At 33.1% G+C, this 27,978-nt stretch overlaps 2 protein-coding genes across 6 annotated transcripts in view; one reads left to right on the top strand and one right to left on the bottom strand.

The window, feature by feature from the left end:
• The window catches only part of LOC111505133 (uncharacterized), a 67,917-nt gene that overhangs the window by 26,273 nt on the left and 13,666 nt on the right, over positions 1–27,978 (bottom strand). The window contains exon 1 of one of the 4 annotated variants that reach the window (XM_074184528.1): positions 20,029–20,166. The exons of 1 other annotated variant lie outside the window; for it this stretch is intronic. In XM_074184528.1, the coding sequence (XP_074040629.1) occupies positions 20,029–20,030 (2 nt within the window). In that variant the 5' untranslated portion in view covers positions 20,031–20,166. Of the gene's footprint in view, positions 1–6,525; positions 6,702–20,028; positions 20,167–27,978 lie in introns of those variants that run through there. 2 more of the 4 variants (XM_074184530.1, XM_074184527.1) reach the window with 2 other exon arrangements.
• Positions 19,711–27,978, top strand: part of LOC111514832 (polyamine-transporting ATPase 13A3) — a 53,336-nt gene continuing 45,068 nt past the window's right edge. Inside the window, exon 1 of one of the 2 annotated variants that reach the window (XM_074184523.1) lies at positions 19,711–19,853. In XM_074184523.1, coding sequence (XP_074040624.1) covers positions 19,817–19,853 — 37 coding nt within the window. In that variant the 5' untranslated portion in view covers positions 19,711–19,816. The remainder of the gene's footprint in view (positions 19,854–27,978) is intronic. The other variant, XM_074184520.1, reaches the window with a different exon arrangement.

Raw genomic sequence — 27,978 nt, 5'->3', positions numbered from 1 at the left:
ATCTGACGCAAACTCGCGGCCATTATTATAATGTGCAAAAAAATTCGTCATTTTGAAATATTCAAGCGCATCAGATTAAGATATATATCGTTCATCTTTATGTTCTAGACGTGCTGTCTCATAGTCTGACGATTATCTAGAGGGATTCGCCTAATTTGACAATTTTTTTTTAAATTTTTTTTTAAATCATTGAACTTAATTATTTGAAAAGCTCAGGAAATAGCATGCAAATAAATAAGTGTATGTTTTTTTAAGTAGAATACTTGTATTTAAAAAAAAAATGCTCAAAAAAATTTAATTTTTTATAATCAATTGATTAATTAATCATCATCTTCATCTTCATCACGAACGAGTCTCTGTGATCAACTGTGATGGCGTCATGGCAACAGAATTCAGAGTGGGGACGGTGTGAGAGAGTAATAGAGAGAGAAAAAGTGAAAGAGGAATAGAAACTCGGAGAAATATATATAAGAAATATAGGTATCACACAGCTGCATGCATTAAACATTATCGACGAATTTTTGTTATTTGGGCTTGCGGAAATCGTCAGATTATATATTTAGCTACGCTCGAGAATGTCAAAATGACGTTATTTTTTTACAACTTTGCTGCCCTCCCCTTTCTTTACGTCATTCTCAAACTGTCAGATTACTGGAATATACACTTTTTAGCATGTAATTAACTCACCCTACCTTAATCTGACGCGCTCGAGAATTTCTGATGATCATTTTTTTTACTAATCTGGCGGCCTTATACATATATGGGGCTCATATTTGGTGGAGGTACTTAACCGGGTACAAGGTATCCCCCTGTATATTAATCTGCCGCGCTTTAGTAAATCCCGAAATCCCCGCTTGGGCTTCCCTATTATTATTGGTAACCTTCTTCTTGGCGCGCCTTTGCCGGAAAATATCAATGGTCACTAAACAATATATGGCTGATTGATCCCAAAGTTTAGATAAAATAAATATAGTTCAAAAATACTAAAAAACACGTTTTTATACCATACGAAACTAAAAAATTAAAAATAAATATAGTTTAAAAAACTAAAAAACACGCTTTTAAAGAACATCGAACTGAAAAGTTGAAAATATTTTTTTAAATAAGCTTAAAACAATAACGATCGAAAAATACTAGTATTATTGTGAAAAAGCGTGGGCGGTTTGTGCCATATTTTTTGTATATCAAGCGCCCGACACTTATCTCATTGTCTCTTCACCATCAATCTGGATAACATTACAAGATGAAACACTCAATTCATTCATAACAATACGACTTTATGTCAAAAATGAGTTGAATCTACTCATGTCCCGATTACAGTACCTACGTAATGACATTCAATCGCTTTATTAAAAGCAACTTCAAGACATGATATAAACATCTTTGTAGAGAGCTTATTTTGAAATCAATTGCTTTCTTCCTTCCATTGAAAGTGTCATACATTTTTTTATAGAAATAGAGAAAAAAAAGCCAAAACTTTTTCCCAAAAATCAACCTCTCCTAAAAATATACTCCTTTAAATTTAACCAATAAAAACTATTTACAAAAATATGTTACCTATGAAAAGGAACCTGTGGTAGGAGTCCATTATATCTCAAAGTGTAGTGGAGTAAATTTGCGAAGCATAAAAACTCAAAGTCGTCTCCACAATGTATTATCACCCTCAGATGTTAGAACGGTAAAACCATCAATTATTAAAAGTTTCGAACCTACCTATATAGGTTCATCATCAGCTAATTATTTAAAAATTATGGAGAAAAAATTATTTTATAATGTAGAAAAGAAAATTGTCAGATGTTACCAATGAATAAATGGACACAATGACAAGTTAATAGTATTGAATTTTTTTTTTATTTTATTTTTCTAAATATACAAGCCTGAGGAAGTTATTGTCATTTTGTGAGAATCTCACAATGAAATATTATTAAAAATTTTATCGTGACTTTTCATTAGATGTTTTAGTGAACATCCAGCATATTTGATAGTATTTTCAAAACATAATTCGTACTATTTTGAGTGAATTTGAAATGCAAAGATATTTTTAAAAACTGTGGATAAAAGAAATCAATGTATACGAGTATTTGGTTCAACATTTTATTTTTGATGAGATGAAAAGTGAAAAAATGTAGCGCTAATGAGAATAATAGTGATTTAAAAAGAAGGTGGGAATAATAATCGTTTATCAGTTTTTGATATGTTTTTTATGTTTGTTGGGGTCTCATATTAGATATATAAACCACTAAAATGAAGGGAGACAATTCTCTCCGAGTAAAGTTATGTTGAAAAATGTACAATGGTCAGTATTCAAGGAAGATTTGACTTGATTTCGTAATGACGATGTCTGCGAATAGAAATTTCTAATTCCATATATCTTTAAAAATAAACAAAAAAACACAAAATTATTCTCATCTCAAAAAAGCAATAGTACGTGAGGCGTTCGACTATGTCTCACATGATTTTCTCTTGCAAAAACTTGAATACTACGGAATTCAAGGTAGTTCATTGAAAATGTTCAAGTCATATACTACAAACAGACAACAAGCGGTTTACTGCGATACAAATGAATCTGGTTTTCAAGTGGTCAGATACGGAGTGCCTCAAGGGTCGGTCTTGGGACCTATTTTATTTATAATATATGTAAATGATATGTTGTATAATTTACTGTCTTCCTCATGCATTATTTTCGCTGACGATGTAACACTATATGAATCAAGTAATGATAAAGATCTCTTAGAGTATTCAATCATCTCCGTTGAACAGAAAGCTGATGAATGGTTTGTAGCGAATAATTCCACGCAGTATCCTAATAAAACACAAAGAATTGGATTTCCGTGTAATCTAAATCCAAGCTTCTAGGGCTCACATTAGATCCGTCTGTGAAATGGCACTGTCACATCGACACACTGTCTTCTAAGCTTCACAACCAGTTATACCTATTAAGAGAACTCAAAAAAGTAATGAGCTGTGTCGCTTTGAGCACAGCCTATTTTTCTCTTATTTCTTTTCCATATCTGTTATGGTATAAAGTATAAGGCTTTGGGGGAACTCCAGCCTATCTTCTAAAATTTTCAAGTGTCAAAAAAAGCTATAAGGGTAACTGCCAGTGATGGTTCTTGCAGAAATCTGTTTAGTGAATTGAAAGTCATGACAATGTTTTCTGTCTATATATCTACGAGTCTCTTATACAAATTTATAGGAATATTGAAAAATTTAAATATATTTCTGAGGTACATGACTAAAATACAAAAAATACCACCTGCTATTGACGCGATATAGGCTTACTACATCAGTTACTAATTCCCTTGATTTCAACTTTAACAAGCTCTCGAATGAGGCGAAAAGTATGAGTCATAAGAAATTTGAAAGACATTCAAATTACTTTTCATTAGGAACTCCCTTTACACTATTAACGAATATAAACTGTGCCACATTAATTTAAAAATCTGTTTTTCCGTTAACCAGCTATCGTACCCCTACAAACGACAACCCTACAACAATCAGCTATTATGTAGGAAAATTGTCTCAAACATCTAGTTTCTCACCATATATCAGTTTTAGGTAAATTATAGCCCTGATTCTTATATGTACCAATTTTATAATAATCTCATTATGGTTGTGTTATCAAAAAAAATACTGTATATGTATTGTAACTGTATATGCTCATGTATCGTGACTTGCTACAAATGTTCTCAACATAACGTAATAAAATGAAGTCTCTATCTATCTACCTATATTTTGAAAAATTTAAAATTGATGTCCAAAACACTTGCAGTAATATATACATATACTCATGCAATATAAAAGATTCAATGAGCTACAGTTAGTTGCATTTTACAGTGCATTTTACATTTCATTTCGTTAAAGTTTATAATTTTTTTTTATAAAACGATTACCTACAAGCCGAAGGTAATCGAACACCGCACTTTTCAACTGATATTCCGTAACATTTCTGAAATTTTGTTACCTTGACTCAATCAGTTGTGTCTACGGGCTCAGCTGAATCATGTGACTAGTTTTCGAGATACAGGATGTTGAAATGTTCAGCAGAGGTAGAAAGTATGAAAATAACAATAACAAAACAAAATCCACCAAATATTTGATTGATGAAAGGTAGGACAAATCCTAAAACAAGCACTTCCCCCAATCACTAGAACGTCAATACTCTTCTCGACGCGCGTTTCACCAACCAAGTTGGCGTCGAGAAGAGTATTGAAATTTTGGTGGTGGGGAAAAGTGCTTGTTTTTTGGAAAACAGTTGAACAGTGAACAGTGTTATGCTATGTAGCATGAAATAAAATACAAAAAAACTATATTTTCTTCCAATTTGGGTATACCAGTATATATCTTCAACATCCTGTAGCTCAAAACTAGTCATGAGGTCGAGTAATACTATTTGAAAAAACGAAGGTGACGGGAAGTTTCAAGAGAAGTGAAGTAGTTCCATGTTTGGTCGGTACCCGATGGATTAGCGTACTGTCCAACCAGTGCTGGGAATCACACATTAAAAATGAAGACCTCGTTAATCATTAACACGCATAAGCCTTAACTCTAAATCGTTCGTTAAAAGGCGACAGCTGGTAACCGGAAAAACAGATTTTTAACAGATTGCAAGATGAAAGATTGAAAAATGCAAAAAATTGCTCACAAATTTGCTTCTCTTGACATTAATAGGTCATGTCGAATTCTAAACCTCTTTCTACGGCTAATTTTTGAAGGAAGCAAGTATAGAACTACACTATGTTAAACATTTGATAAACAATCAAATGCCTATTTCATTAAGATTAAATTTTTTTGAGGTTTTACTTCTATGAGATATAGGTACGTCTATGAAGGTTTCGGTTCCTTCTATAGGAATTTATTTTGGTGCTGATAGAAGTGTTAATGCTATTCTTATGCTTTAAAAAATTCTCACTTCAGTATCAAACTTTTTCTTGATAACATGTAGGTAATTGTAGTGCAAATTGAAATATCCACAGGATGTCTTTTGAATGTAGAATAAAGCTTATTTGCAATTTGCGAAGTCTATATATTGTAGACTCTTCACAAAATATGCATGAAATAAAGGTTATTTGTTGTTTACGAAATATATATTTCAGACTGCAAATTTGTGACGCCAAGTTGACTATCGCAATATTTCGCCATTTTGCTGATTGGGGGTTTACGGTTTTGTTAATAAACCTAACATGCTATCAGTTATTCAACAATTTCTATAGAGCCTGAGATCAGTACCTCAACAAAATAGATATATTAGAAATTGGACGAATATCAATTACGTATTCTAAAAACACTTTATTGTGAGATTTTCATAGTCAATGCCAAAAATTTTAACAATTATTGGAAATTGTCAATTTTTGAACATTATCATAAATTTTCAGGAACGATGAAAACTATTTATTTTTAGTTCTTGGGTTTTATGATAAGGAATGTGGAATATGATAGATAGGCATTTTCAATCCATATTCGGAAAATGGTATAAGCCCAAAGAAAATTTGACATCGGAAGACATCGGTGCCGTTAGTTTTATATACGTATTTTATGTTTTTTTTTCGATTCCAAATAAGAGTTAAGAGTTTGATTCATGTGTCTCATCTTCCATAATATTTCGGTTTCGACTATTTTAGGAGTCATATCTGATATAGTTGGATTTTTTTAGATTTTCTTATTTTCTATTGCACATATATTTTCCGAAACTTACCCAAATGATTTTTCAATGCGCATAAAGTCGAGATCGGTATGAAACTTTTTCCAGGGAAGTTAATTTGGGTTTATGCTATAATGTTATAAAGAGAATGGTCTCTGCCAATTTGTACTCAAACGAGTTTTTATTAAACGTGATTCTTATGGGAATCATTGAGATAAATATCTCAAATAGAAAATTCAAAGAAATACTGGTGAATCCAGACAGGAATACTAATTGAGGTGAAAAATGTCTTCTGCTCTGTACAACCGCTCCGACATCAAGGTAATAAACCATTTACTTTACCCAAGAAAAATAATAATGCAGAATGTGAACTGTACGTTGTTCAGCTTGTAAAATGTTAACACTATAATTCAAGCTGGCGTTATTTTTATTTCCCCTAACTAGTTTTGCAAGTACTTGTGAGATGTTTTGAGAAAATACATCGTATCTATTCATATTTAGGTGTGAGAGGCCCCGAAGTGATATTTTTTGTCAACAGATGTTCGAAGCAAGTTTTTATAAGCGACAAAAAATTAATTTAAATCAATAAATAATGCAAATATTATCAAACTAATATCATCTCTGCAAAGCAGTTGTCCTTCATTTGATTTATTCACATATATTGATTCACAATGTGATATTTCAGTAGATTCAACTAAAATCTAGATGTATTTAGAAAAAACTACCCACGTAACTAGGTACTCTCTTTTACAGGAAATGATTCTTCAAGGGGTTCGTATAAAATATAGGTATACAAAAATCAAAGTATTCCAAATCCACAACAGGAATAAATATCAGTTTATAAAAAGATTTAAACAACAATCATCGATCTTAATGGTACTCACATGATGCCAGTTTCTTTTCGAGATTTTTTCTCGGTGTCTAGCTTCGTAGAGAAATATTTTTTCTTCAGATTGACGTTACTATTCTTAATATTACGTTCATTCTTCCATGAAGCTGTAATGAGAAATCCACTCTTCTTAGTGAAAGGTCACGAAACAACTGAGGATCTTGGATCTTGTTCTGCTAAGGTAACTTGATCCTAAAACACCTGGTCGTGGTAATATGAGCGGGAAAATTAAAACTTGTCAAGTCAGATATGGGTTGGATCAAATATTAATGTTTGTGTACATGTATTTCAATATATTAGTTTCAAAAAAGAATTCATAGATTGGGTGAATACGTACCTAAGAATCAGAAATAATAACTATGAACTATATTTTATAAATGTGGTGTTCCACTTATGTGTGAGAACATGATCTACTTCCTGCAGCCTGGCACCATTCTTGGTTAAGTAGACTACTGGTACTTGTTGCGAATCATTTAATACAAGTTCTAATTAAAATATTTAACGGCTGATTGAAACTGCATCGAAGAATTCCGTATAAACGTATATATAACGAGGATTTCATTTATTAAATTTAAGAATTCATTATATAGTAGTCTCTGTTGGTCTACGGGCGGGATATACCTACCTATGAAAATCAAATCATTGTAGTAACAAAGTAATCTTTTTGCAAGGGAAATAATTATTGTATATATGATAAAGTTTAATTTCAAATTTTTATACGTTACACTTATTAATAACATAACAGGACCGTATTCCAAATATTTTCCAAAATTGCCCCGAGGTAAATATTGTTATAGTTATTTTGATAATAAGAAATAACTATTCAGACCATGTTTGTGAATGTTTCTTCATTAAAAATTATAATAATAATTCAGAAAAGATTTCTTTGGCTGTTCGGTGTTTTTTAACTTTTCACAACTTAATTCGAGATATTAGGGTAGAATCTACACAAAACTATTGAAAAAAAACTTTCCTCTGTAAATGAAGGTTTCGTTTTTGGGGTTGTTCTTCAATAATAATAATAGTATTTCATCAGATTCTGCGCCTTCTAATATTTCACTATTCAGAGTAGGAACAGAAAAAAGTTATTGAATTCAATAATATATTGAATGTACGGAACCTGAAATATTAATTTCATTCTAAAATAGATCATCATCAAATTATCAATTTATCGTAATGGGATTGAACGAAAATTCATTTGAACTGAAGATTTACAAGAATTGAGTGAAAACGAAAACGCTTTCTATTCGAATCAAAAGAAAAATATGAACTGGAATAGAATTGGTATATTCGACTCAAGAATACAATTATTTGGTTCAGCTGATTTCAGATATAATGTTACTCAATTGAAACAAGAACAAAACAGAGATAAAACAACACATTTGCTCCTAATTCTAAACCTGAAAATGGAAATATTACAGGAAGGCTCTCAGCAACTTTCATGGTATCAGTTTCCACTTGTATGTAGGCGCTAAAAGAGTTTCAATTCTTTTGTTTCTGTTGTAGAGTTTCATGGCATGTCGAATTCAGTACGTCTGCTTCAGTAATAAGCTGAAAATTCATTAGAAATTGTATTTTCAGAATTTCAAATAAATCCTTTGATTGTATTTTTTCAGTTTTATTCAGAAACAACCAAAACTGTCCACATATTATTGGTCAATTTCAATGGATTTCATTTATTTTTTCTTAAATTCGTCTAAAGCTTCTTCAAATTTCAGGTGATTTGCTAGTACTTAATTCAATACTACCAAGTTTATTCTTCGCATCTTTCATTGTCTTCTGCTATCCCGGTTTTATTTCAGCTATTAGCTTATACTAATACTCATTCATATACAAGTATTATTGTAGTTGATTGAACTACATAGCAAGGCTCGAAATTTGAATTGCATTATACACATGAATTCTATTTTTCACCAGCCATGTTTTCTTCAAGGCTGCCAAAAGGAAAATTCACTGTCTACGATTATGTAGACAGTGAACCACTAGTAAATGTAGTGGTTCCAATCTTGACATTTGTTATTATATTATTATGGTTTATGATTGTAAATTCATAATATTTAATACCTATAGTTTAGCAGAATAGAAAAGAACATCAAATATGTTTTTCAACACAAACAAATCCTCTCATTGAAAGCAAATCAAATATTTTCAAAAATCAAGTAATTTCACGTTCATTACAATCAACACAAATTTTAAGAGAAAAATATCAAATATCTTTTCGAACTGAATAGGCAGATATTTTGAAGTAATAATAATAATATCGCCTTTATTATTTCATAACCAAAACAAAAAACATAACATAACTTATATATTCAACTTATAATTGAAATAAAGGGCGAAGTTCATCTTCCGTAATGAAATACATCACGGAAAATGTTCTTCCACTTAACCCTGAAAAGGAAACAAATAAAAAGATAAAGAAAAGAAAAACAAAAATGAAACTGTAATTGTTATATATAATGATATTATAATGTAAATACGAATGAACAATTTAAATAAAGAGTTTACTTCACCTATTACTTACAAGATATCAATAATTTGATTTAATTTCAGTCTAACAAATAGTCTTTATATTTAGTTTTGAACTTTGTGAAATTTAATTTTTTGAGGGGGTTGGGGACAGAATTATACTTTCGACAAATTTGGTACCTGAAAGACCACCTGAACAACTTCTGTTTTGAATTTTGGCATTGCAATATCCTATGAAGATATGAAGGTTTTTTATTACAATTATTTTATGGAAAAAATAGACAGCGTGAAGTAACCTTCTTTTCTCCTTGTTCAGCCATCCAATTTCTTGAAGCTTATATGAGATGCTTTGTCACCGACCAATACCAAAAATTAACCTAAGGCACGAGTTTTGAATTTTTTGAATCTTATTTTTGTAAGGCAGAATATGTCGGTTACCATAAACGATTTTCAGTGCAGAATAGGCACGTTGTAACAGTTTACAAATGTTTCAAATCTCAGATCTAAATCCATCAAAACACCAAGATTTTTTGCTTCACTAACAATATCTAGTGGCTCATTTCGAATGCAGATATTCACAAAGTTATTCACTATGGAACGGTGAAATCTTGGACCAAAGATCATTACATTTGATTTACTAGGGTTTATAAATGAACAGTGGTCCGTTGCCAATTCAACAAATCTATTTAATGCCACAAGCATTGTCTACCATTTTCCCCTGAAATCTGTGGTATACTTGAGTATCATCAGCATATAAATGTACCTGACAAGTGTGAAGAGCCTGTAGTAAGTTGGGTGTAAATATAGAGAACAATAAAGGGCCGAGTATGGATCCTTGAGGTACCCCTGATGTGAGATATAAGATATCTGAGTTGTATTCCTCTAAACTAACCAGTTGCTGAAATCTAGTAGGACTAACACCGTGCATTTTTTTTCATATATTGCTTTCATTATATCATCCGCAATATGTAGAAGGGCGGTTGAACAGCTATGCCCGTTCCGAAATCTCGATTGAACAGAAGGCAACAGAGAAAAGTTCAAAATATGATTTTTAATTTGAAACTCCATGGCTCTCTCCAGGATTTTTGACAATACAGGCAGGAAACTGATATCCCTCAAATCTTTAAATTCCATTGGATTTTGTATTTTAGGCACAACCTTCACAATGGCTCTTTTCCAGATATTTGGGCAGACATTCTCAGTTAAACAGAAATTTATGATATGGGTGATATAGGGTACGATATGAGGGCAACACAGCTTTATCAGCCTTATACTCAACCCATCGCATCCTTTAGCGTTTGTTTTTATTTAACAAATAGTTTTGTAAACAAACAGATCGTTAATTTTGTCAAAATTGAATTCAGTATCAACCCGTTTATTATTTTTATAAAAATTTGATAAATCTTGCGGTGGTTCATTTTGTGGAATTGATTCTACAAAATACCTATTCAATTCCTGAGGGTTTTTCAAAATTTCCGGTATATCATGTTTCTTTTCAGGTATGAATTTGTTAGACTCGAGAGTTTTCCACATGTCCTTTGGTGAAGTGTTATCAAATTCATGGGCGAAATAAGCTTTTTTTTTCTCTTTTAATAGCTTGGTTGATTAGATTACGTATTTGCCTATAGAAATCCAAGTGCCTTTGTGATTTTGTTCTCTTAAATTTTGCCAAAGCTTTATCTCTTTCAGCAATCATTATTTTTATCACATCCGTCAGCCATGGAGCTTTCGATTTTGTTACTCTGGAAGTAATTATTGGCCTATTTTTATCAAATAAGTTATTCAAACAATTTACCAAATATGTAACTTTCTCTTTAATACTTTCTTGGTCATATTTATTAAAAAATGAAGTATTGAACAGATCTACCTGAAAAAGATCTTGGTTGAAGGCTTTGAAGCTCCTGTATGTACAGAGTTTGGGATCCTGTTGCTTTTCACGTACTCTCAACTTACAATATACTATATCGTGATCAGAAATGTTTTGAGGTGTAATACCATTCTCTACCTCACTTCCCTCTTGGACTATAACATAGTCCAATAGACTTGCTGACTTGGCTGTATCCCTAGTTTCGACGCTTCATTCAATTCAAGGCTTCAATTCGACGCTTCATTCAATTCGAAGAAATCAATTATATCCAATACAAATTTCTTAGCATGCAATAAATATTACTCATAAAATATATTTCAAATATATCAAAATACTAAATTCAAACAATCCTATTTTTCTGTCTACTTACTTATTCTGAATCAAAAGTGAGGACAGATTTTTGTAAATATTGAGAAATTCCAAACGATTATGATCAAATACAACTTTCAAAAAATTAACTTTTCATCTGACAGATCTGAATGAGAAGTTGAATAATAAAAAAAGGGTAGGCAGCTACCACCATCAATCTACCAAAAGAGGAATCATCAAGACCTAGTAGACCGTGCTTTCCGGCTGTATAATACGAAGGCAGGTCTCGAAAAAGAACTAGGCATCATCAAAAAAGATCTTCAACGGAATGATTACTCCAAACTGATGGTGGAACAGACTTTGACTAGAAGACAGCAAGGGCCTCGCAAGAAAGATAATCCGTCACAACCAGTGCTCGCACTTCCCTACATCAGAGGATTGATGGAAAGGATAAGAAGAATTGGGTCCAAGTTCAACATCAGAACCTGCTTCTGATACGGAAACACCATCGTAACAGCCTCACAAAAACCAGGCCATCCAACGCAGACTGCAATTCCGAGAATTGCATTTACCGGATACCCTGTGATTGCAGCAAATCCTATATCGTTGAAACTAAGAGGCCATTGAAAGTTCGCAAAAACCTACAAATCGGGAATAGCAGAGCATGTTTGGACTCATCAACATAACATCAAATGGTCGCAAGCTGAGATCATCCACAGGGAGGAACACTGGTTCAGAGGGTAATTCAAAGAAGCTGCATATATGTTGTCCAATACGGAAACCCATAATCAAGCGAAAAACGGTCAACTCCCGCCAAACGGTCATCTCTCGTTAAACCGGTGAAGCAGAGAGAGGAATGAGGGGATAGCATTCGAATGACCTATAAATAATCATCTCTGGGAGGACTAGTCCAGTTATCACCCGAAGACGATTGTGATTACTAACAATCGAAACGTCGTAAAGTAACTTGGCTTGAAATCTTTTAATTTTTAGTTCATTTCATTGTTCATTTTTCAATTTCTTGCCCAATTTTTATTTCATTGTTATTTATTTTGAAGTTTTTTTGCTTAATATAATTGTTGTTTTCAGCTATTCATTTCAATTTTTATTTTTTTCTTGTTTTTTCAGGGATTTCAAATCATATTGTATCATACTAGACAATGGAAGTCCGAACCAATGGAATTGATGGTTGTATAACACTTGCAATCGACACTAGCAACAATTCTGAGGTTCTTGAAGCCACTCAGTTTGAAGAAAACTTTTCAGAAATGAATTTCCTGGTTTATAAGTGCTCCGTAGCATTCTGCTTCTTTTTTTAAATAATCGTTTATGTTCCACCATCTCTGTCTTTCAACACATTTAACAACTTAATTGATGGTATGAAAGGATGGGTCTTCTCCCCACTCCGCGGGGTAAGTGATCATCCGGTCCGAGAATTATGTGTCCTAAGCAGATGCGATGAATCAAGAATGACAGCCTTCTGCATTTGTCCGGCAAAGATTTCTGTATTGGTGCAGCAAGTCAGCATGATCTTGAGATTCGAAAATAGGGAGGGCATCATTCCAGCAAGAACTCCAATAATCAAAACAACCATCTTAACAGAGTAGTTTGGATAAATTCAGCGGAGTTCGAAGAAAAATATCATCCGTTTTTTCTCCTTTTTTCGGGCGATATTCGTCTCACATCAGGCAGTAGCTGGTATGAACCTGAGGGTGAATAGTTAGAATACACTCGGCACTTCTCATTACCCACAACTGATTCAATATTCCCCGGAGAGTATTGCAACACCGTAAAAGTGCTGCATGTTGTACTAAAGGGCTCTTATCATAATTTTCTCGTAGGTTGCATTATAACAAGTTAATATCATCAGGATATAAATAAAATTGAACGAATGAACAGAATCTTCCCAAAAAAGATGATATTGTTCTCATATATGAACCTAACGCATCTCGGAACTGTTGGCTCAAAGGAAAAATATTACGTGTTGCCGACGTTATGACAGCCAAGATAATAATTTTCCGAAGACCAGTTTCAAGATTTTGTGTGTTGCCAGTACACGACCAGAACGAAAAGATGAGTAATTGTTGATGGGACAATGGGGAATGTTCCTCCTGACGAAAATCAAGTAGTTTTCATAAAAGAGCTCTAAAACAACGCATTTTAAATTTATCATTTCAACCTTTTTCTTTAAAAAATTATTTAAATACTTAAAAAAGAAGAATGAAATAATGCATTAAACATTTAAAGGGATTTGTTTCTATTTCACCATTTGGCCACATCGGTTATAGCTAATAAAGGACAATGAATCTGTTACCTGTATGAGACAAAGATGACATATTTCAGAGGCGTGCTGTTCTCTTTACTTATGTTCCGAGTTCCAAGATATTCTGTGACATATGACATTTTGTGCACCTAACCTATCTTCGTCTATGTAAATAAATAACAAAACAACTGTTGTTTATGTGGCTTGTGGAGGTGGTATTGAACTATAATTTATATTTTGCCTTAATTGTTGATTCATAAAGATAATTTTCCTTTTTTAAAGTAGAATATCTAGGTACGTATAAATTATTTCAACTTGATATAGGCGCTGTTACCAATATGTGAATTAGAAACAAATCCCTTTAAAAATTAAAACCCAACATTTGAAACATCAATTTGAATATTTTTCGAAGTGAATTTGAAAAACTCATGAATTAAATTCAACTTCATTTTGTTCAAACTTGCATTTACTGTAATAACCCAAATTGAGGAACATTTCCCATTACTGAAGGGGAGAATGTTGGAGTTTATTTCGTTAATTTAGTTTAAAATTGTTACATTCTGTATATTTATATTTAAAGTTTTGTAAATCTTTGATAATATGTACGAGTTAGCTGTGAGGTTGTTGAAAAAAAAGATACGAGTTATTTTCACAGAGAAAAATTTTTGATTTAAATTTAGTTTTTCCAGACTGGATATTTCCAATAATACCTAATTTACAGGTAAAGTCAGAACAATGATCTTACATTTATCCATGAACTTCTATCGAATAAAGTTTATTGTTCAAAGTATTCAGTGTCATCAACTTCAGAGTTACAAACATAGACAAACAAGGGATGATAAAACTATCTTTCAAGATAATCATAGTAAATCATTAGTAGAATTAATGAGTTTTCTGAAATGCCGGCACTTTTGTACCTAAAACCATGTAAAATTATTTGTTCTCATTAAATGGAAAGCTGTATATAATAAAATATTTTAAGGGATCTTAATTGCTGTTTACAGATACTTTACAGATTAGGTAGGTATTTGAGATTGATTTGAACATTAATGACTAGGTTTCCGGTTGCCTTCATTTAAATTGAATTCAACTGTTGAAATATCGTATGTACATTCAATGTGAGATTTTAGAAGTTGACAGGAGTATTGAAAAAAGTGACATTAAGTACTTCAAAATTTGCTGTTGCGTCAAGCACCGTTCCATTGATTATAAAGCATCGGACAAAATTAACCAGAAGTATCTTTTGGGTAAAATGAGTTTATGGTACCAATTGTGTTTTATATAGGTATTCGTAGTATGTTTCATGGTACCTATGTTATATCCATTTTAATGTACAGTACACATAATGAACCAAGGCCAGTCATTATATTCTTAATGGGGAATGTTCCTCAATTTGGGTTATTACAGCAAATGCAAGTTTGAACAAAATAAAGTTGAGTTTAATTCATGAGTTTTTCAAATTCACTTCGAAAAGTATTCAAATTGATGTTTCAAATGTTGGGTTTTAATTTTTAAAGGGATTTGTTTCTAATTCACATATTGGCAACAGCGCCTATATCAAGTTGAAATATACGTATAGTTCAAGTAAAAGATATAGTGCCCCCTATCTTCCAGCAGTTCCCCTTTAATAACACACACAACGCGGAACTCATCGCTACATTCTGTTGGTCACCGTAACATGACTTCAAATTTAATTTTATGACTCTTCAGCCAATCATAAAACTCGGTTAGTAAAAATTATTCAATACGAACCGCCAATTCTTCAGTCCACATGGACTAATTCGTTGCGGCATAATTCCTTTGTATTGGTTTTTTTGGCCTTTGACTTCGCCGACACCTTTAAGATTACTATAACGGTTACTTCGACTATACCTAGATATTCTACTTTAAAAAAGGAAAATTATGTTTATAAATCAACAATTAAGGCAAAATATAAATTATAGTTCAATACCACCTCCACAAGCCACATAAAAAACAGTTGTTTTGTTATTTATTTATATAGAGGAAGATAGGTTAGGTGCACAAAATGTCATATGTCACAGAATGTCTCGGAACTCGGAACATAAGTAAACAAAACAGCACGCCTCTGAAATATGTCATCTTTGTTTGTCTCATACAGGTAACACATTCATTGTCCTCTATTAGCTATAACCGATGTTGCCAAATGGTGAAATAGAAACGAATCCCTTTAAATGTTGAATGCATTATTTCATTCCTCTTTTTTAAGTATTTGAATATTTTTTCGTATATTCCATTCTGGAGTCTACAGAAAAGATTCAATAAAAAAAATAACTTGGCATCACGTCTAGGGCGGCTGACTGTGCTTAGCGCTGAACAAGAAAAGCAATTGGCTGACTTGATAAAGAAGATGGCGAATATTTTCTATGGATGCACAGCTACAGAAATAAGAAAAGTGGCGTTCGAATATGCCGAAAACTTGAACTTGAAACACAATTTTAATCAGTCTTCGAAAATGGCTGGTCATGACTGGTTGTTATCTCTCATGGACAAAAATGATATACCTATCTGTTAAAAAACCAGAAGCTACCAGCATAAATAGGATCACGGCATTTAATAAAACAGAGGTGCAGCTATTTTATCAGCTGCTGGGCGAACTGATGGCAAAACATAAATTTGTCCCAAAAAACATATACAACTGTGATGAAACGGGCATTAGGTATCTACTACCTTCCAACCGCCAACTAGCTGCTAGAGGGCGGAGAAGAGTGGGTTCAATCACAAGCTGGGAGAGAGGAAAAACATCACGTTAATGTGTGCAATGAACAGTGCCGGTGGATTCATCCCACCTATGTTTATTTTTCCTCGGGAAAGGTTGAGTTCACTTCTTGAGAAGGATGGGGTAGCAGGAGCTCTTTATAAATGCTCTGACAACGGCAGGATTAATGAGAAGTTCTTTTTTGAATGGCTCTCGCTCTTCAAGCATCACGCTAAACCTTCTGCCGAAGAACCTGTTTTGCTGATTCTAGACAATGATGCAAGTTACATTTCGCTTCCTGTCTATGAGTTTTGCAAACTCAAACATATTTATATGCTTTCTTTACCTCCGCATACATCCCACAAGATGTAACCTCTTAACATTTCGTTTTTTGGACCACAAAAAGGAGTGCGATTTATACATGAGAAGTCACCTCGCAGAAAAGATCACACCTTACGAAGTAGCATCTTCATTGCGGAAGAAATTTAATAACGTTGCGGCCATTAGTAAAGGAGAGTCGGGATTTAGACCTACAGGTATTTATCCGATGAATCCCGACGTATTTTGTGATGAAGATTTTCTACCAGCTGAATTGCTCCGATCAGAAACTGTTGCCATTCAAAATTTCGATGAATCAGTTGCAATTAATAGCCCAGCTCCAGGCCAAGAAATCTCTTTAATACCTGGCACATCAATGCAAGTTAATTCCCTGTTACCACCGACGCCACCAAGAACTTCTAGCGCCGTTGATTGTCTAGCCCTGGCCCATCAGTGGAAAGTATTTCACTAGTACCTGGTCCAGTATATTCACCAGTCCCTGGCACATCAAAACACGTTGCTCCAGCAGCCTCTAGTCTTGATATTGTGTCGAAATTATTTAAGTTGCCAGAGAAAAGCAATACCCACAATACTAGACAAAGTCGCCAAGAGCAGCATACCAAAATTTTAACATCCACGCCAATAAAAGAAAACTTCTCAGAAAAAGAAAACAAGAAGAGTAAAACCGTCTGCCCAGCCAAGGATAAGGGAAAAGGAAAAGCTCAAGGATCAAGGAAAGGAGACTAAAGTGCCGAAGAAGGGAACCGAAAGAGTAAAGAGGAAGGTTCTCCAGGAATCAAATGATACCTCTGTTTCAGACGTGGCTATTGATGATTTATATGCCAAGACGATGAGCTAGATGATGCTGACGACGCAGGGAATACGTGCTTAATCTGCAACGAATTTGGCCGAAATAATGAGGTTTGGTACAGGTGTACCTCATGTGGTTTGGTGGCTCACGCAGATTGCACGGGATGGGAGTCGGTCAAGGGTTATGTATGCGATTTGTGTTAGATTTTTGTATGATTCTCATTGCCTACAAGGTGACCACAATTACCATTACTTCAGTGCAATGGGAATCAAAATAGTGTTTTTTCTATTTCCCAAAGATGATTATTGAAGTGATGATTACTGATCTCAAATGATAGCCTATTAAGTAGATTTTGTTATGAAGCGGTTGCAATACAAATTTAGTTTATTTTTATTTATTTATTTCAATTAATGCTCAAGTGATCCCCATTAACCCTTCCTACCCTACCATTAAATATTATAATATAAATATATTAGTTATTTTACAGTATCTTGTTTAGTAACCCAAAATGATACATAACTCACACCTTTGAACCAATCACAATTGACCAGATTCATAACTCACTATCTTGAGACCAATCACCGATGAGCAATTTCATAACTTCACAGTTGCCTTTCAATTATTTTCAATCGCAAGAAAGCCTTGAGAATTTCCTACTTCAAAATATATTCTGAAATGACAAACCTATTCATTGAACTGTAAAAACATATACTCGTGAAGTGAAAATGGGTGTACCCCACAAAAAATTTGTGATGTGACAAAGAAATTGATATTTTTGAAAAGTTCTTCATTTAATAACGAAATGAAAGCGATTGAAAATCTAAATAGTTTTATGTCATACTAACTTATAACCTAGTTGTTAGAACTCTGAGCTACTGTGCCCAAGGTTTTGAGTTCAATCTCGGGTCAAGTGACATCTGCGACAGTTCTTTTATTTTTTTCCACTCCGGCATATTTGAAATTGAATGACATAACAAAAATAGAAAATATTTTTAAATGCGTTCTATAGACTAGGTACCTACTTCTTGTTTCGAAATTTGATGATATTACTCTGATTCGAGATATTCTTCAGAAATAAATCTTATTTCAAAATATATAGAGCTGTAAAAATAATACTTTATACCGTATGGTGGTAAAATGTTCCGCTCCTCGTAATTTTCGGATGTAAAAAGGCACCATTTTCAGTACTTTTTGATAAAAAAGACAGTTATGTTGCATCACTCATGGCTGATAGGGCACTATCAACTGAATATGTTGTTTTGGTGTTGGGAAAGTGCTTTCAATAGATCCATTTTACGCCAGAGGTTCCAGTACGAACTATCACTATCAACTGTTTTTTCAAATAGGAAGAAGAGTTCTTCAATACTTTGTTTTATCGCTCTTTCGATTCTCTATCCCACACTAGTTCATTATTGGAAATTAAATAAGTCATTCCTGAGTAATTATAGCATGTTGGCAGTTATTTTTGAAAAAAGCCAGGAAGAATCAATAATCGATACCTCTGGAGTACACAAGTTTTAGCAACCGAGTTAGCGTCATCAGAAGACGATCTTAAGTAACAAATGCCTTAACATTAACAAGGTGAGCTTTTGTTCACCCAAGGAAAATTATAATACTGAATTTTTCTCTAATAACTAATTAAAATTCATACAAGTTTCACAGAAAATTTCGTATTTGCTTCATCTAATATATTTATAAGAAGTAAACAATGCTGTGTTCACATTTCTGAAATCATACGTTGATCATTGATATTAACATTTTCTCTCTCGAAAAATCGAAACAAATCTATCATCATATATCGCGGGTTCAACAGTTTGATGCAATTTTCCGAAATTTTATATTGGATAAGGCATATCCAAAAATAATATACCTACTTTTATAGCCCACCACTTTTGAAAGATCGGTGATTTACGAAGTCAATCTCCAAGTTTTGGTTTTTTAGTTTACTTATCAACTATGTTTGAATGAAATCCGTTTCCCTTAAAAAAATGCTCAATATAGTTCTTCCATATGAACCAAAATAATCTAACGGAATGGTCCAAATTTTCAAAAAATTTAATATGAAAGTGGCTTTCAAAAGTATTCGTACTCGAAATGGAATAAAAAAGTCTAATATTTACGAAATGAGTTGTGGGGATTGCAATAAAAGTGTTCTCAGTAAACACATACAAGACCCATAGGTCATCAACGTAAATCTCTGAGAATCGAATCGACCTGGTAGATTCCAATGTTGTTATTGTGATTTGTAATTGAAATATTAATGAGTTATTATATAAACACCACCGATCTTTTTTCCAGAGCATACAAGTTAAAAAAAATTTGAAACCATTGAGTACACCTGGTAGATTGCAATGAATCTACTCATTGTTGCCGTAATTTGTGTTTGTCGGAAATCTTAATATTGGGTGAGATATTATTGAGTTAGATATGAAGCCTTGATAAGATTAAGTACATAGACAATGTGTTGGAAAAATGTGTAGCAGTGAAAGGTTCAGCAGACCGTGATTTATTTCAACATCTTGATCAGTTCCAAATGGAAACCAGAAATTCGGTGACAACAGCTTTAAGATGTAAGTGTTTTGTGATGTGAACTACATGCGGTTTCGTTTATTTTCTATAGTACCTAAATAATAGGTAAATATTCGAAAAATAATTGCTTTATATTAGATTGGTTAGGAAGTGTGGTGAGAATATAAAGTAGAAATGCGTTGAACTAACAAAAAGTAAAATTGATGTAAAACTTACATACTTATATTTTTGGCGTAGTCTTCTGGATCATATTCAGGTCACAAATGAATTGCCACTTGTTACCGTCAACAAATATCGAATGGAACAAAATATTCAACAATATTTCAGTACCAACATCTAAAGTCAAGTTACAATATGAGTTTTATCACCAAATCTACCTAATTGAGAACATTAACACTTTTGTTATCGCATCTGTATTAATCTCGCTAAAACAAATTTGACAAACTTGTTGATTGGATTTTTTGTGAAAAAAAAATAACGTGCTCGACTACATATTAGTGAAAGTAAGTATTTTAATTGGTACCAATCATTAAAAAATATACTTATGCATTTTAACAATTTTTTATTTGAATTCAAACGGGGTCATATTATAGGATAGACTACCCCAATGAGTGACAGGGGTGAGAGGAAATTTGAAACGTGACAAAAGATATAATTTTTTCTTATATTTTCAAACACGAAAAACTTTTATCCATTTTTCGAAAAAATACTTCGAAAAATCGCTAAAAACTATAAAGTTGTTGATGTGTAGTGTTGTTTCCCATAATTCTCCAACCTTTGAATTCCCGGTGGGATAACCCAATAACCTCATAAATGAGGTTCATCATGAATTAGGAGTGTTTTGAGTCTCTAAGAGCCGGTTCTCTGAGAGAATAAGATACAAATTTGGAAGAGTTCACACGAATGGATTGAGCTATAATTAATGAATAATCATGACGTTTTTTATCAATTCATTTGTCTAGAAACACAAAAATCCCAATATACTCTAGGAGTTCATTTCAACCTCCAAAGAGTATAGTTCGGAGTGTATCAAGTAAATAAATTAAACATTCAAGTCAAAAGTACAGGTAATGCACTGTTTTCATCCTTTGGTGTAGTAATGAATATTACTGGAGTTTTATCCCAGCACCAAACCGTTATTTTTAACACCTCGACACGTGTTTCAATCACCAAGTGATCATCTTCAAGAGGAAGATTAAAGTTTGATCTTCCTCTTGAAGATAAAATTCCAGTAATATTCAAAAGTACAACTTTTACTCGTATTTCGATATGACTAGACACTTGTTTCACTTTCGGGGCCTGAAGTAAAACGAAACGGATAGAATTTTCTTGCACACTATTTCTTTCAATACTAACTAGAACCACGATAGATGAACATAATGATTCTGAAAGTGGGCAGGACCGTACTCAGTTTCTTGACTTTTGAAATGCAGGGTGCTTAAGGTTAAAAAAAATTTTTCAATGTCAATTTTGATGTGAATATTACTGGAGTTTCATCCCAACACCAAACCGTTATTTTCAACACCTCTACACGTGTTTCAATCACCAAGTGATCATCTTCAAGAGGAAGACTGAACTACACTTTTTGACAAATGTAGTACTAATGATATACCTTGCTGTTTCTTTTGAAATCCTCATTCTTTTCTGTGGTTTGTATTTTCTAGTCAGAGTCTTCAATTCCAGCCATAAGAATGTCATAATTGAAAAAAATTCGGGACAGACAAATTTATGGGAAACCATATTTTTTAACCTAACTACATTTTCATCACCATATAAAAAATCAAAACTTTCAAAGAAAGGAATAAAAAAATTAAATGTGTTAGCACAAACACTTCACACAGACATGTATAGATCATGCACATAACCAAACAGACATGTATAGATTATACACAGAACTTGCAGACGAAATTTCAGGCATAAAAATCTAATGCAAGCCAAGGTCAACAAACCCGGAAAATAGTTCAGACACGGGGATTATGGGCACATATTTACAAGAAAATCACTTATTGCTCTCATTTCCTATTGCTTACAAATCATAATTGGTGAGTTAATCGATTAGCAAATTTATGTGTTTGTTTGTATCGAACATTTCAACAACAAAATTTTTCTTGGAGTAAATCAATAACAAAATATAGAAACTCTTAGGCCAAATGAATGTTGGTAATAAAAATATTTCTGGCAACCTACCCGATCAAGACTCTATGAACCATTAAACTTTGAACCTGGAGCCACTTTCTGTAAAGGAAATTAAAAAAAATCTCTACACCATCAAATCAAATGCGATCGATAGTTGTGATGCATTTGAAAATGATACTAAAATGTATTCTTCCAAAGTAACACACATATGCAACTTCTGTTCAAATAATATAATTCCTGATTATTGGGCCTAAGCTAACATTATACCAAAAGCAAAAATTAATAGTCCAAAAGAGTTGAAAGACCCAAGACCAAATAGTATTCTACCATATCTCTCTCAAGTTCTACGTGACTATACATATACACTCTCAAAATCAAAATATCTTCTAGTCTGTTTCCTGATCTCAACTTTCAAAACACATTGTTGAATATTACCGACGAAATTCGCAGAGCCAGAGGTAAAGATGAAATTACAGTCCTAGTTATGTCACATTTTTAAAAAACAGTTGACATGGTCAACCGTAGGTAAATTACTTGTATCAATACTAACATCACTTGGAATCTCTAGACTCTAGTCAAACTTGCACCTTCTTCGAAAACTAACTGTTCAATGGAATTCAAAGAGCTGTGAAAAAACTCATTATTATAGTTTATTGTATGATGTTCACTATAACAGGTTTTACAAAAACCGCGACACGTGTTTCGCTAGAGAAAGCTATTGTATAGCGAAACACGTGTTGCGGTTTTTGTAAAACCTTTTATAGTGAAAAACTGTATTAATGAGTTCAAATATGGATTTTCATGAAGTATCGGCCAGTTCTATTCAATTATCAAAGAGTTGTGGTCAAAGACAACTTATCAAATTTTCTTCGAATATCATCTGGTGTGCCTCAGGGGTCCATTTTGGGTTCAACCTCACTTACTGTATAAACTCATGATCGAAGAAACCAAAGGACATAACTCGTGTAATAATTAACATTGCGTTCAATAAAGAATCACAGTTAATTTAAAGTTATGTTCCGCCCTTGAAATGAATTTTTTTTGAAAAATCCGATTATATATATTGTTCCATCTCTATTAAATGTACCCAAGATGCATAGAATATCCCTGATGTGATCACTTGGACTCCTTCCAGATGTTAAATATGATAAGAAGATCCAGAGTTATATATATGTAGGAGGGGTTGCGGAATGTCATTATTTTCGATTGACGTATATTTTTAGGAAAGTATAGTTTATAGGAAAGAAAGTTTATGGCTTTCTACTTTTCCATCTTCATACAAAAAATGTGGGAATCTTTCAAAGAAAGGAAGGAAGTCATCAATTTAAAAAAATTGACTCTATACAAAGATGTATAGATCTTGCAAAGAAGTAACTTTCAGACCAAACTGGAAGAGGAAGCTATTTTCATATAAACATTAAATTACACGAAAGAAAAATATTTTCGGAACAAATACTTTTAAATGAACGCTGAATTATACGAAAAACACTTTTTTTTATTCCGTTTGTATTTCAAACATACGGCTCTTCATATAGTAAGTACTGCCATGTGATTGGTTGAATTAATTGTCCAATGATACTGAATCGTGAAAAATAAACAATAAGTGATAAATGTGAGCCGTGGTTTGAGTTTTCAATATTATTTATACAGAACGATATTTTTCAGTTATCGAAGTATCAAAGGGAAGATGATTGTACTTATCGAGTTTTCAGTATATGGTGAAGGTGAATATGCCAGAATCAGGGCCGTCGCCATGGGGGGGGGGATGGGGGGAGCCTCCCCCACTGCTTTTTCGACTTGGGAAAAAGTTGGAAAATTTTGGGCCGTGAAGATAGAAAAAAATAATAGAAAAAAAAGGAATAAAAATCAAAAAAATAAAAATGAGAGAAAAAAAAAGGGAGAGGTAATAAGAAAAGGAAAAGAACCGGGAGAAGTTTGGGATTTCCCAACATGCATAACTTGGAGATCCCATACTTTGAAATTCTAAGTTGTTTGAAAACTTCAAAAAAGTTTAATTTCTCCCAAGTAAGAGAACAGTCCTGAACAGTCCACAAATTTTGAAGTGACAATTTTACAAAATTCCCAACTTTTCGCTGTTTTTTCGACTTGGAAAAGTTGTGAAATTTCGGGCCGTGAAAATAGAAAAATAATAGTAGAAAACAATAAGCACAATATTATTCAAGTGTTGTTTCCTTTCATTTGTATTGAATATTCCTATACATGGTGGATATGGTGGGAGACCAAGGACCTTGGTCCAAAGTAGAATAATTCCCATTATTATTTTTATAATTACCAAAATTTATTTTTGTTTGTGCATACCCTAACGGACATAAGCATTCAGCCAATCTTTGGATAGCTAGGTAAGAAAATCAATATATCATAGTAGTAACTAATCCCTCGGCTTTAATTTTTTCGAAAGTTGGGAAATTTTGCTTGCTATTGAGGTTGGGAAAATTTGGATTTCCTCCCCCCCTCCCGTTATTTCTTTTCGCTACGGCCCTGGCCAGAATCATACGTTTCCGCCATTGCCAGGAGACAAGACACTGCCTGCGTTATCGAAAAATAATGTTGAAATGAATAGCAGCTTCTTAGAAACTTGAAAGAAAATTTCGAACTAGACAGTTGAACAAGCAACATTGTTAGTGTACAATATCAAAGGGAGGTTGAGAACGTGTCTCATCTATAGCCCAACGGTCAGTAACAGGCGGACCTGTTGTATACGAAGTATAAATTAATACATAGATAAGGTATACTATACCTTTATTAATTAAAATAATATTTTTGAGTCACACATAATTCAACTGAGTACTTATTTTCCTTTAATAAGTTTTGCCCAGTTAACCTGTTTTACAAGTACCTACATCTAATATGGTTTTATTAGTTTCCTATCTAGTCTGGGTGTATTTGTGAGAATTAGTTGATGTTGCAGCAGAATGGACAGATGTAGCTGCCAAGTTGTTGAAACTGTTAAAGCCATCAGTTCAAATAGAGATAATTGATTTGCAAGAAGATGTGTCTTTTGCAAATGTATATAACAGTATCCACTGAACAATTTTGGGCCAAACATGAAAATTGCAAGAAACTGGCTATAAATTTGGCCACTATGTTTGGCTCAACATACATACGTAAAACATCTTTCTCAAAAATGCATTTTTTGAAATTGTTCGAGATTAACGGACGTCCACCTAGAAGTCACACTTGAATTTGCTGTTCCTATCGAGAACCAAACTAAAAAAAACTGGCTCGGTGTAGTGTCTCACATTAATTTTAAGTCTTGTGTTTTATAATTCAGAATTTGATTTGTAACCAAAATAATACATAGGTAGCACCCAATTATTATCCGTTGTTTTTTCTGGACCTCGTTAAATTTTTCCCACAGTATCCGGACCCCACCCAAAACTACTTGCCGACCCCTGCTATAAACGCTTTCACAGGAAGTATTATGCTGATGAAGATACAGCGTCGAGAGAAGATCCTAGTATTTCTTATTTCAATACTACCTTCCACAAATAATAAAATGTATATTTTTACTATATATTTCTTTTTGGAAGAAATTTTCAAAACTTTCTTCACATATGCTTGTATTAGATTATTTTGCAACTAGGGACCCGCCCCAGCTCAGTACGGGTGCAAAGCTGATGCTGAATAGACGTGTAGGATCGCTGCTCATTGAAAATATAGGGCGAAGCACGGCCTTCGACGCGCTATTTATAGGCACAGGCAAGCTGTGAGGGGCCATATTGATCTATATTAAATGCACAATATATTTAAGGTACTTAATTGGATAAAGATTAATGCTGTATTGCTCAAAATCGCTTCGTAAATAAGCCATTATTTCTCGATGATAAAAAATGGTTATTGTGTTTCATTCCTAAGAGATAGACATTTACCATCACCGACTTTTTTGTAGACATTTTCAAGGTGTACAATACTGTAGTAACTTTTATATAAAATATTTTCAGATCGAGAATATCAGTGGTTGTTTTCGAAATATTCGCCAAAATTCAGAATTGTCGAATTTAGTTTTTTTGGCTCTATCCCTTCCATTTCGAGCGATATAAAAAAGCAGACAAACTACCAATACTGTTTTATATTTGTTATAATCTGATTTAAACCAATTTCTACTTCATCAACTTCATTTTTCAAAATACCGACCTCTAGTTTTTTTAACGATTTTTCTATCCACCGTATTAACGAATTCATCTATGTTTTACAATGTATGTGTTCCTTGACGTTTTCCTCATCACCGTATGATCATATAATTCCCGGTCAGTGCTACCTCAAAAAAGTAGAGACAAATATCGGAAAAACACGTTACCAAGAAACAAACAAAAAAAATAATTTCTAATAATTCCTAATCACCTACGTCGTTCAGGATATATCATTGAAAGTTCAAATCAAATCACATATTCGCTCTTGCAATAGTATTTTTATGTCAATTTCCCAGCATATGTGGAGTTATAGCCATACGACCCCTCGTCATTATTTCTTTCAATTCGCCAATATTGACAAAAGTTGAGCCGTCGAATACCTTGTCTTTAGTGAAGCTCCACAATTACTAGTCCAGAAGGGTCAGGTCAGGTGAAAGTGGTGGCCGTTTAATAGGACCATTGTTTCCTTTCCATCGTCCTGGCATAGTCGTATCGAGAAAATCTCTGCAAATAGTTTTGCGATGTGGCGGAGCTTCACCATGCTGTAGATTTTTTCTCGGATTATTCAGAAGAAAATTTTCCTACAATTCAACTAAAGTTCCCGACAAGAATTTCAAATATGATTTCCGCGTCAAAGAAATACTGAAAAATTAGGAACCTATAATCTTGGTGTCTAGCACACAAAGCCGAACAACTCGAAATTTCTCTTGGAAATTTGTAGCTTTATCTAGGAAGGAATTTCCTTGTCGCCAGTGATAATGAGTATTTCTGTTAAACCATCCGTTATTTGTGAGTCTACTCTCATCATACCATAACATTTTATTGGAGATTTCATTATTCTGACGATGTCGTCTGAATAGCCATATACAAAATATTTTTCTCCTATATCATAGTCCGTTCGTCCGTTGAACGCAAATGGTGGACTTGTGTGACTTTGTGAGGTCTAAATTTATTTCTCAAAATGTTTTGAACTGACAGTCGATATAGCGCTATATATAATATGATGTGCAATCTATCAATGATACTTCTTTCTTTTCGGTATTACATTACAAACTATTAATACACTCTTTAGTATAAAAAGAATGAACGAACTGTGAAACACTTATTAATGATGCAAATGTGCACCAAAGAAACTCCAGGAAAATTCATAAACCAACAATAAACTCGCAAAGTATTTTTTTATCTCTAAGTCACTATATCACTGATGCCAGGGAAAATTCATGGACGAAGCACTTAAAAATATATGCAAACCGCAGACACGTGTTTCTAGCTTATTAGCTGTTATCAGTATGGTTAAGTCAAGTGCAAGGTTAGGCAACACTTGGTTGCAGAAGCAACAAGTAACAGGTGTCTGCGGTTTGCATCTATTTTTTGAGAGTTTAATAATAATAATAATAATAATGAGTTTATTGCCAATCAAAAATAACAAAAAAAACAAAATATGAGAGAAAGAAAAATGAAAACACTTTGTATTTGGTTGCAAATGCAATTCGGATCGATCTGCTCTGCCACCAATGCCGAAAATGTATAAAAATAAATAAATGGGGGCTTGAAGAGAAGAAAAGAAGAAAGGAAGAAAAAAAAAAGAAAAGAGAATGTAATATAAAGATATAGATATATGAATAGCTAAAACCTTTTTCAGGATTCTCGCCGCGGACTTAGTTATTCTGAATGCTGAACAGATGCTGTTTAAACCTACTTTTGAAAACAGTTTCTGACATGTTAAAACAATTGTTTTTTCCATTTATGGAGATAATTCATTGTGGAGGAAATATTACAGGACAAAGATCGTTTGAACATTTCCTTTTTATGTACAGGAATGTTTAGCACTGTCTTTTTACGCAAATTTAGGTTATGGATATCTGTTCTATAAGACAAA

The sequence above is a fragment of the Leptinotarsa decemlineata genome, unplaced genomic scaffold (assembly GCF_025532065.1).
Source record: "Leptinotarsa decemlineata unplaced genomic scaffold, Ldec_3_MD MMD2_tig00026354_RagTag_RagTag, whole genome shotgun sequence".
In the NCBI taxonomy this organism is placed as follows: domain Eukaryota; kingdom Metazoa; phylum Arthropoda; class Insecta; order Coleoptera; family Chrysomelidae; genus Leptinotarsa; species Leptinotarsa decemlineata.
The sequence above is the reverse complement of the archived record's forward strand: the minus strand, read 5'-3'. Positions and strand labels throughout refer to the sequence as shown.